The sequence below is a fragment of the Eschrichtius robustus genome, chromosome 8, assembly GCF_028021215.1.
Source record: "Eschrichtius robustus isolate mEscRob2 chromosome 8, mEscRob2.pri, whole genome shotgun sequence".
In the NCBI taxonomy this organism is placed as follows: domain Eukaryota; kingdom Metazoa; phylum Chordata; class Mammalia; order Artiodactyla; family Eschrichtiidae; genus Eschrichtius; species Eschrichtius robustus.
Window position 1 is genome coordinate 101,343,288 of NC_090831.1, and position 12,303 is coordinate 101,355,590.

The 12,303-nt window shown below is 34.8% G+C and overlaps 1 protein-coding gene across 3 annotated transcripts in view; it reads left to right on the top strand.

The window, feature by feature from the left end:
• The window catches only part of PTPRZ1 (protein tyrosine phosphatase receptor type Z1), a 167,933-nt gene that overhangs the window by 103,942 nt on the left and 51,688 nt on the right, over positions 1-12,303 (top strand). For all 3 annotated transcript variants that reach the window (XM_068549373.1, XM_068549374.1, XM_068549372.1), the window contains exons 9-10: positions 5,640-5,824; positions 7,045-7,171. In XM_068549373.1, the coding sequence (XP_068405474.1) occupies positions 5,640-5,824; positions 7,045-7,171 (312 nt within the window). The remainder of the gene's footprint in view (positions 1-5,639; positions 5,825-7,044; positions 7,172-12,303) is intronic.

Here is a 12,303-nt window from a genome sequence, read left to right on the forward strand (position 1 = left end):
TTCTTCACCTATAAAATGTGAGTTCAAAATGGCCACCTTGTAGGGTTGTTGTGAGGTTTCAATAAACTAAAGTTTGCAAAGCAGTCCATTCCCTTGAACATAATATGCTCCAGACCCATAGCTCCTATTACTGTAGTGTATGTGTTTGTGTGTATGTATACACTCATGTATATATGTGTGTGTATGCATTTATATATTTGTATATATAGAAGAGGGCAAGCTCTCACAAGCATGGCGTGCTATTCAAGTTTTCCATGTTTAAGGCTTTTGTTTGTTAAGTAGAATTATAAATGCACTTTAAATCTCATTTGCTAGTATTGTAATATTATTTAATGCAAACTTTTTTTTAAAAAAACCATACAATATAAAATGCTTTTCAAGGCAGGGTAGCATGAAAAGAGTGCCTTCATAGCTTAATGTTGTATTTGAGCTATGAGAAGTTTTCTGTAATTTCCTGAAAAATGTCATGATGCATTATGCATCAGTAGACCTACCTTCTTGAAGGTCAGTAGTTGTAAATAGCATTCATTAAGGTCACATGTACATTAACTCTGTGCTCTAACTATCTGCAGAAAAGTGACATGGAGATTATTTACTTCTTGGAAGATTATATGTTACAAATTGAACTGTTGACGAAGTTGCTGTGTGTTCCTAGAGAAGATTGACTGAATTAGGTAGAATTCGAAAAATTTCTTTTGGTTATTTATCTAAAGGGAATGGCATATAATCATTGAGAAGTGCAAAGCAGTGATAGATCATTTCTAGTTATTTTTAACACTTGCGGCAATCTTTACATTCGTTTTATTAAGATCTGCTACTCCGTGAGGGGAAATCACAACCTTAATATTGATTGTCTTCTGAGTCTGTCAGTCTTCAAGTTCCTCACGTGGTAGTCATCAAACTACCTGTCTCAATACTTTTTAAAATGAGGCTCATAAACCTCAAGCAAGGATGTGGTGGATTTATCAGTGTGCATTCACGGAAGTACTTTTGCCATGGGCTGTGTTAAACTGTACCAAACCTCAAACAATGGGAAATACTGGGTAAAAACATAGTGACATTTTCTCTGCCACTCCCCAAGAATCACCACGCTGTCTTTTCACTTCCATCTACATTTTTACTCATAATCCGTGGAGGTGAGACTGGGCCTTCTCCCTTAGGGCATGTGTCCCTTCTCCCAGGGTGGGCATATAGAACAGCAAAGGCAGAAGGAAACTCCTATCTCCTCCCCTCGACCATCGGCACTGACTTTCGTGATCACGAGACATGTCATAGGGAAAAGAGTTGTCATGTTCTCCTCCTTTGTGCTTTTCCTTCCTTTATTTCCTTTTCTTTTCCCACTTTTTTTCCTTTTTCCTCATGACACTCAGCGCTTTGCCTGTTAATCTTTTGCAACTTGCTCTGCAAGGCATTGGCATTCCTATGTAGGAGGTATTCACTCTCCATATCCATTCATTTAAGTGATGAGAAGGTAAAGGACTTCGTGTGAGCTAAATTTGTGAAGCTTTTACAACTTTTAGTGATAAAAACGTGTACTTTTGAAAAGCACAACCTAATTTGGTCTAAATGGCAGAATTTTTAAGTTTATTTTGCATTCCTCTGTAAATGGAGCCTAGGATTTGGAAACTAAAAGCACCCATTACATTTAATACCTTACTAAATTTAAGGATTAGAGGAATGAGTTTCCTATAGGCAAGGATGGCACCATCTTTATTTGTATGTACAAGAGTACCTGGAACCAAGTAGATGAGAAGTGAATGTTAAAAATAAGTTTTTGGGGCTTCCCTGGTGGCGCAGTGGTCGAGAATCTGCCTGCCAATGCAGGGGACATGGGTTCGAGCCCTGGTCTGGGAAGATCCTACATGCCGCGGAGCAACTAGGCCCGTGAGCCACAACTACTGAGCCTGCGCGTCTGGAGCCTGTGCTCCGCAACAAGAGAGGCCACGATAGTGAGGGGCCCGCGCACCGCGATGAAGAGTGGCCCCCGCTTGCCGCAACTAGAGAAAGCCCTCGCACAGAAACGAAGACCCAACACAGCCATAAATAAATAAATAATAAATAAATAAAATTTAAAAATAAATAAAATAAAATTTTAAAAAAATAAGTTTTTAAGTAAGAGCACTTACCAATCCCTTAAAATGGAGACCACATTCTCATTCTTTATATGTGAGGATCCCTTGCATGTGAACTGAAGCGCTTACTTGTATTCTATGTGACTCGACGTGGACTCCAGATTTGTCACAGCCTGGCTCAGAGCCACAAGCTTGCAGAAACCCGATTCTCCTTCTTGGCCAGTGTTCCTTAAAGGATCAGTCACTGTGATCCAGATCACATGTAGCTTGTAGAAAGGAACCAACGCATGCGATTCATTCCTAAGGAAGGAAATGGGACCTCAACATATTGTAGTTCTGAACTCGCCATAATCAAGGAAATTATATTTTTGTTACTATTTTATTACATTTATTGGTAGCTTGTATTTGGTGTCTGAATATATGTTGATCTGGAAGACACTTCTTGATTTTCAATCCAGATAATGCGCTTTATGGAGTGTATGTCCTTCTAATGAGATAAACTATTTTCAATACAAAATATAATGAAAACTTAGAAAATTTAGTGCCAATTAACAACTTATTCCATAGTCATTACGCAGCTTTATGTCTGAACACCAAGTAGTGTATATAAAATTAACTAGATTGTTATTTAAAAGATCCCGTCCTACCTTATAGAAGGGCAATCCTTTGGCATGGTCATAGACTATATACAGAAGTACTGGTCCTTCTCTTGAATACATTCTAAAGTATATATCTTTTTTTCCATAAAATTCTGTATTTCAGCATCTAAAGATAAGATTCAGTGGCAGCTTTATAACATATTACTAAGCTATGATTATTGATAAGCAAAAGGAGTGTTTTAAAAATAAATTTCTAATTACAATGTAAATTTAAACAAACAAATTACTAATAAGCTTTTACAGAAATATAAAGAAGAAAGCAAAGGAATAAAAGCCTGGTGGCAAGGAATGTGAATTTCTTTTCAGAGTCCTACTTTATATTAATGCTGATGAAGTACCCACTGATTTCTACTATTTGAAGTACCCACTGATTTCTGCTATTAAGGCAAGATAAACATAGACGTCTGACCAAAATTGCTTGCACTATTTAGGAAGTAGTCCTTTGGGTATTTTGCAGCTAATAATTTTATGTTTTTCTCAGTTTCTCAGAGTTTTATGTTTTGTGTACATGCATAAAACTGTGATGCATTTTAAGATAGTTTCATCTTTGAGGAAGAGATAGTTCACTTTAAACCATTCTCACTCTATACAAAGTGGGAGTGATTTTTGAACAAAATCTGCAAATGATATTGTCCAGAATCACTTTCCGTCTTTTAAAAACAGACTTGGGATTCATCAGAATCTAGGCTGAGGCAATCCTGTTCCTCCACCTGTATAGTGTATGTTAGCAGCTCACTTCTGAGATGATTTGGTGGTCTTCTGCCATCTGGCGGACACTAGTAGAATTGTCACTAGATAGAGTAACGATGATGGAGTCTAGACCTGAATTAGAATACATTTTCTTATTCTGAATTCGCGTTTTTTGATAACGGAGGAATTGTCCTCTTATTCCCAAAGGAACACCCCACCCTACATCCTCGATAAACAAAAAATAGTATGCAGTTTTAACAGTGAAAACTTCTGTCTCTAACTCATATAAAGTTATTCATATATTGATTTAAAGAGTATATGTGTATATATATTTATGTTTATGTTTATATATATTTATGTTTCTCTGAATCATTCATATACCATTGCTAGCATAGCATACATATGCCAAAATATCTATTATTAAGTACTGTAATAAAATTTGTTTCAATTTATAAGGTCAATTGTTAGTTTTGGGTGCCCTCCCGTGTTCACGAGAAAAACTACAGACGGATAGAGACAAAAAGGCTTTTTGGTCATATTCTGCTGCTTGCATGTTTTCTTTGGGTCCTGGAAATAGTTTTGGTAGCAGTGATGATTGGTTGACTTAAGTAAACCGCGTGGTCTCGTCTAGTGGTGTGTAACTTCTGGTATCCCTTTAAAGCAAAGCCTGGATTCTGTGAGCATAGTATGTGAGCATAATATGCTCTGCGAGCATAATCTTTGGCCTTAGAGACCTTTCTCTCCCTCTCTTTTGCAAATCTCTCTGGCCTATGAAGAGATTATATTCATTACTTTGCTTTATTAGCACAGTATCATGAATTTTGTAACTTTTATCCTCACAGTTAGTCCAAATTATCACATTATGAATGTATTTCAGAAAGTATCAGAGTATTCTTTCTGATGGGACTACATTTTTGGCATGATTCCCAGCATGGGCTTCAATTCATTTTAAGAAGTCCCTGAATGAGTTTCAATATATTTTTTCAGCTGAGACAAACAAATCCTCTAATTCCCTGAAATTAATTGCTTAACCTATTTATGATGCCAAAGTGGGATTTTTGTCAGCAGGTCTGAAAAATATTGAAATAATAGTTTTAGTTGTTCTTCTCTGGTTTTCTGTGATAGGGAATTTTTAATTATTTTAAGGATTTTCAAACAATAAAACGTCTGATAATAGACCATCTTTTATCATTGAAATTCTCCTCATCCTGAGCTAAGCATATTTGTCAGGTACCCAACAAGTGTAATAAAGACACCATAAACTTGAAGATATCCTTTGTTCCTTTATTTTTGAAAATGAATCAGTATGCCAGATATATTCAAGACAGTGTTCTGGGCAATACAGAAATATGAAGCTCTGGTTCTTATGTTTATAATCTACTAAAGAAGTTAAGACCCATTCGGAAAAAATATATATAATAGAACAGGCAATCATGCAATGAAATAATAGTGGTAAAACAAAACAGACAATTGAAAATGACAGAGATCACTTCAACAGAGATCAAAGCGTGCATAACAGAGAAGGTTGCGCTTGATCAAGACATTTCCCGAGTGGGAAGATCAGACGTCAACAGATAGAGATAGGAGGTGTTGACTGAAAAAAAAATGCACAACCTAAAAGTTGAGCGTTATGTTTTATTCGGCAGACATTCTGAGCACTTCAAGCCCAGGAGACAGGACTCTCAGATCACTCTGAGGGACTGCTCCGAAGAGGCAAAGGGGGAGCCAGGATATATAGGAGTTTTTGCAACAAGGACCAGGTAGTCAGAACATCAAAAGATTACCTACCATTAATTAAAGAAAACCAGCTATCTCAAGTTAAGGAATTTAGCATTTTTCTATGTATCGGAAGATGCACGAGTCTGGGCTCACTGAAATCATTCCTTTGATATGCACCTCAGCTATCGGGTCAGTTTCCTGTACATTGTCATCCTGAGTGTCCTCAGGGTGCACTGTTGGGGCAGCTGTAATGTGATGGCTTGATGGCTGCAACATCCTTTGTTTACTAATACAGCAGGCAATATTTTTCATTCACAGAAGGAAGGAAGAAGTATCCCAGATACAGGAAATGGCATGAACAAAAGTGCCACAGTGGGAAAGTGTAACTTTTTACCCTTTATTAAAATACAACAAAAATGTTCATAGAATATGTTTCACTTGTTGAAATCCTAGAGGGTGACAGGTGTATCAATAACTGTACTTTTTTTTTTCTCTGAAGTTTGTAGTTCAGAACCAGAAAATGTTCAAGCTGACCCAGAGAATTATACCAGCCTTCTTGTTACGTGGGAGAGACCTCGAGTAGTTTATGATACCATGATTGAGAAGTTCGCAGTTCTGTACCAGCAGTTAGAGGGAGAAGACCAAACCAAGCATGAGTTTTTGACAGATGGCTATCAAGACTTGGTAACTATAAAATCAGTTGTTTCGTGTATTGTAGTTTAATTTTTAGGGTAAGAACTTAAAATGATTGTATATTGTTGCCTTTCGTGACTTTAGACTTTGTATGAAGCTCTCTAGTGGGGTGAAGGGGGCACAGAAGCTATTTTAACTATGTCAGAACTTACAGTGGTTGACACTAGGTTCTTACTAATGTTTTGAATTACATGGAGACCACAACTTTGCCAACAGCAACATTGTGGAGTAGACACTTATGGAAGACTTAGAACTGGAGATCATCTAGTGCAGCCTCTCTTTACAAAGAAAAGGACTCAAAGAACAGTTAAATACTTTATGCTCTCACCGTTGGGGAAAGAATTGGGCCTGGAATGTCAGTGCTCCGATACCGTCGTATGTTGTTTCCCCATCATACTGAAGCAGCACAAGGGAAATAGAGTAGGGAATAGAGTAGGCGTCTTGAAAGTCCTTTTCTTTGCATCAAATTTCCAAGTAACAGATGTGAAGTCAATTGAGATAGAACTTCTGGGACATGAGGCAGGTAATCCTTAGGAAAGGATCCACGTCCTCTTGCTCCCCACCCATGCACAAGAATTAAAGAAAATAAAGTACAGATTCCTTCTGTGACCTGAACATCTCAGTATTAAACTTTGCCCTGGTAGGGAGGCATTGGGGTATAGCTGAGAAAACCCCTCAAGAAAGCCCCCAGTATAGGTCCAAGACATTGAACTCTGAATACAGACACTCACTGGGGTGTCACTCAAGCCCTAGGAACCTGCATTTAAACAAAAGCTGGTGTTGAATATCATATAAACAAAATAATGAGATTTGTAACAACTTTTTAATTCAGATGTCTAGAACAAAGACACTATGAATTGAGAAAGTTGTGGAATTTATGAGAATATACTATTTTTCACTTCATAATGATGTGAAGAAGATAATAATTCTATTTACATAGAAATTTTAAATAAATATTTAAAATATGAAATTTTCTAATACTAGATCTGATTTGTAAAAAGAAAAAAATAGTGTAGTTTTCCAGTATCTCCCTAATTCACAAATATCACAAGTTCAACTTAACAGCATTGCGTAGAATTTTTTCTCAGGTTAATAAAATATAAATTTTTCTGTTGACAAATGAGAAAATCTTTTCTAAGGACCGATGTCTAGTATGTTAGTACTCCTATGAGAATAATACATTTGTATAATTACTGCCACCTTTCTTCTAGGGTGCTATTCTTAATAATTTACTACCCAATATGAGTTATGTTCTTCAAATAGTAGCCATATGCACTAATGGCTTATATGGAAAATACAGCGACCAGCTGATTGTGGACATGCCTTCCGATGACCCTGGTAAGTGACCCCCTGATATGCCTTATCTAAATAAACGAGGCTAGTTTAATTTCTGAATGCATTGGTGCTTTCTCTCTGACTTTATATTCTTTTGGCCAAAAGGCAAAATGATTTCCTTTTTAGTCTGGATCATCAGGTAATTTTGTAAAGCATGGAACTCATTTTTCATTCAGCAGATATGGTGCAGCACAATAAGTAAATTTATTTTTAATACTGAAGTTTTCTATTTGTAAAATAAGAACAGCAAAACCTATGGTAATGTCTGTACTGGCCACCAAATGAAAATAGCTAAGTAAGTATAAAGACTTTGATTTTGGAAAATAAAGAGTTTGTTTCATTTGTGTTTATTTCCTCTTTCAGCCCCCAAAGCATTTTGTAGTAAGTATATACGTGATTCAAGGATCATGTGAGGTACTTTGAAATATCTATACAAAGCATCTCAAAAGTTTATCTTAGATATTTTAATCCACTTTTTATAATTTGGTGGGGGAGGGGGAGCTTTCCTCTTAGATTTGCCAGTATTATTCCCTAAAAGCAAACAAAAAAGTTGTTTCTAATTGTATTTCATTTGCATGCATCTTCTCTAAGTATTACAGGAAAATCTTTGATCTCAAGGGCATATGCAATAATTGAATGAAGTGCTGACCGTCATAATTTGACAATTTCCAAATTTACATAACTAAATTAAAGCCTTCCTTTTGTTAGTATAAGCATTTTTAAAGTGATAGAATGGAATTATATATGTACATATATGTGTACGCATATATATATATACACATACACATCATGCACATGCATGTTCATAAATATATGCAAACATACATACATACATAAATATAAATATTCTTTGGTCATCCCTATCATGAGGCTACTCACTGAAATTTTCACAAGTTTTTAATGGCGATGGTTACAAGTGATATTAATTGTAGCATATTTCACTTTTACATATGGAAGGAAAACTGATGTCTGTTGATTTGCCTTTGTGGTCTATATGCCATAGCAGGGCTTTAATCTATTACAAGCTCATTCATTGATTACCTCATCATAGTTGTTCTCATTAGTTGAACTTTTAAGTTAAAGAATATATGTCAGAGCATTCGATGTTAGATTATGGATCCTTCCAAACCACAGGCTACAAAACTTGCCAAGATATTTCCCAAGTTAGAGCATTGATGGCTAATGAATATTACTACTTTCATGATGGCAAAATCATTATTTAATAATATTTCTTATGATCTGCCTCATGTCCTGGGTATAACCATCTTTCCTATTGCTTTTATTTAGCATTATTTTTCAAAATCGGGGTTTTTTTTAATGGAATGTGAGCTCTAAGTCTTATTGAAAGGTGAGTATCAAATTAACTGACCGTGGTTTCACTGTACCATATCATGCTCCTCCATTGAATGTCATCCTTCACCAAAGTTCCCCATATTGATCCACGCCCAAAATGACATCTGTAGCAGTGCGCCATTGACCATGTTGGCCAACATCATATGTGAATTGTTTAAATGTGGTATATAAGAATCTCCTCTAATACTATTGTGTATTTTAGGATATGAATTATATTGAATACATTCACTTAACTTTACTATCTTGGTTTGATTATACCACTCTAATTTCTGAACATAAAACAATTTCCCAGGAGTTTACAAAAAATAATTTTAGCTATTTATGTTGTACACTTTCTTACTCTAGCCACTATGCTAAAAGTTTAGACTTTCTGAATTTTTTTGTTTTTTATTTTTGAGAGAGAAGCTTATTGCATATGGAAAAACAGATCAAATGTCTATTTTCTACAGAAGTGATTTCTGAGTGATCCTTTTAGACTGAGTCTATACTGGCACAAAGTATAACGTACTTGCATCATTTGTAGCACTTACACCATTTGTACAAAATAATACGTATTATAACTTAATTTCTATTTGTTCAAAGGATCGGGACACCATTGAACTAATGAGGTGCTAGCTTGGACACATCATTTAATCTCCATGGATATCCCAGTCCCTTAGAGCATTTTGTACATGTTTTGGTAAAAGATGGTATTTGATTTGATATTTTACTATGATATTACTCTTAAAAGCCAAGGGTTAAAAACTTAGTTTATTCTTTAGTTATTTCTACCAAAAAGTCCTTTGTCAAAAACCAATTTACCCAAAGTTTGGGCTCTTCCTATTTTTATAAAGAAAATATTAGTACTTTCTTAGAACTCATTCTTTCTGATTGTGAAGACTACAATGGCATTTCAGCCCATATATTTTCAGTTCATTATTGAAATTACATTACCTTAAAGATTGTTTCTATGGTAAATATATCACAGTAAAAGTCTTGACAGCAGTACTGTCCTGTGGTTTAGTGTGATAGTACCTACAAGATTTGTAAATTTTATGTTTTATGTGGCTAATATAGGTGCAAGTGGCTTTTGAGTTTGCTACTTATTTCATGGTTTTTATTAGTACCATTTCATCCTGTTAATCATGTTGTTTCATTACCTTAGTAACATTGTAATGTACGCTATTGAATTATTCTATTATTTTGGATAAGCTGTTTCCTAAATACTGTACTGTTTGTTACTTTTGTTTAAAAGGAATGAAGGAGATCACTTATAATTGCCCTCATTCCTTCAGTCACAGATTTTAAATATTCTAATCAATATCTGTGAAGGAAAACTCAATCTTCCAAATTGTGCATTTAACTTTGGCTAATTTGATTAATTTATCACTTGTGCATTTTAATTACATTTGTTGTTATGTACAACAGTATCACCATAAGTTAGTGTCCATTAAATTTATTATAAATCTCTATTTTAAGATAAATGCATAAACTCATGTTCAGAAACAATTTAAATTTGTCGAGGAAATCTTTTTAAGGTTAAACAAAATGGATATTCTTTTTAAAAACTTTTTTAGAAATTTTTCTTTTTTTTTTGGTTGTAACTAAAATAATTATGCTCGTTTCTATAATGTAGATCTAATTATGATATAGTTATAGAGGACATTATTTAAGTACATGTTTTAGGGCCTTGATAATTGTATGTGTTAAATTTAAATGCATGGTGAATTAGATCAACACATTTTCCTGTTTTGTGTGCTTTTCATTTGTATAACAATTGTCTTTGTTAAATCACTATACATTGTCCTTATTCAGCCTGTACCATACTACACTACAGGAGTTATTATATAATGATATTTTGAAATCACACTTTAAAGAGATTGCAGTTTACATTGCTTTTGCCTTTTTGCACTATGAAACTTGGCTTAAAACCTTCAAACAATTAAATAAGCCTTGCTTGCCAACCTACATCAGTGTTGCTTTTTTGTGTTATGGCATGTTAATGTGTGACTAACATGCTCTTTTAGAAGATCTAACATTGCATGTGCCTCAAAACAAAACCAGAACGAACCAATAGGTTTTGTTCTATTATCACGTAAATGTGAATTTTAAGTGTTCAGTCAAAAAAATATATTGACAATCTTCACTACTGGACTTTTTGTATCCTTCATGGAGTCTCTTTTGATGAGGTGAAAAGATTCTGTAAACCAATATAATTTTTGAACTGTTTAATATATGTGCCTGAGTCAGTGCCTGAGTCAGACCAGTGGCCACTAAAACATTAGTTATTATTTGCAAGAAAACAGCAGGCCAAAGTGTACCCATTCTGAGACCTTGTGCCAATCAGCAGCGCTAGACCTTGAGTGCTATGAGCTCTCAGACCCAGGAGTATGGCTTGGATTCTCCAGGGAGATAGAAACAACCTTTCAAAATTATCTTATTTCAAAATTGTTCTGAAGAGGCTCAGCAAAAGACTTCTAGATTATTTTGGGCAGGGCTATTAACGTGTTCCTGGGCAACCCCAGAATTTCGGTCAGTTCAAATGATCTGAGTCTAGTAGGAAACCAAAATGAAGATCCTTCAAAGTGGGTTTTTACGTACCAACACGAAGGCACCCATACTTGGGGTATTCACCCATGAGTGTGCCATGAAATAAAGAAGGATCGAAGGGCTGCTTGGACCCATAGGTTCTGCCCCTAGGGCCTGAAGGGGCCCAAAGGAAACTTCTTACTTCTTATTGCGGTAAACAGCAAAGCCAGTTAGAGTAGAACTCACTGATCCTGATACTCGTTAGAGGATATGATTGAGTAGAATTATGTATTTTAACTTAATACGAAACATAATCTATACAGTTAAGTTGTGCTCTGGTCAAACGATAAAAATTAATCAAATGCAATACACACAGAGAGTACTGAAAGAAAAGAAAATCAGTCCTCAATGTAATAATTATATACACCCCACCCCAACCCTGACAATAAATAAGAGAATTACCTTTGCTCATTAAAAGTATAAAGTTAGGTGAAGTTAGACCAGTTTTTAAAAACACTTCTGTAAGAACGTTGAAGAGAATGGACTCTCGCTGAGATGTTTTTCGGTAGCCTCTTAACAGAGAAAAATCTACTGTATAATATACATATCACTTAACGAGCATTTGATTATGATTTGCCCTTATTAATGTTAAAGTATTTTAAAAGTACATGAAAAGGAGTGACTCCATATAAAAACATTTTCAATAAAATTATGTATTGTTCACATGCTGAAATGGGAGATTTTTACATGCATGAACTTCTCTAATTGTAGTTTTTAGAAAATCATATTAAAGGTTGTTTTTATTTCTCTCTCACAGTTTAGTTGCAACCGATTTTAAAATTCACATATCTTGGTTTCCTTGGAGGTTATAGAGACACAGTTTCAGACTATTGAAATCGCTTTAATTTAAAAATATAAAGAATAAAGAGCATGAAAAACAGGGTGGGAAAGGGTTTCACAGAGACAAAAATAGAAAAAGGAGAACACTCATGATCCAAATGAAAGTTTTCAAATTCCTTCTTTTAACAAGAAAAAAATAATAATTGAGAGTTAAGATTTAAGACTATGATTGTTTCCCATGAATATTTTCATTTTTATAGCATCGAAAATTATTCAGGGTAAGTAACTTTAAAATAAATAGTCAAGAGTATTTATTTTATCTAAATCTTCATGGGGCCTGGGCTTGCTTACTTCTATGTTTTACTTGAGTTCTCGTCTACATAGAATTCAGGCACATAACTATATTTTATAGTTTTACATTTCTTAATACCTAG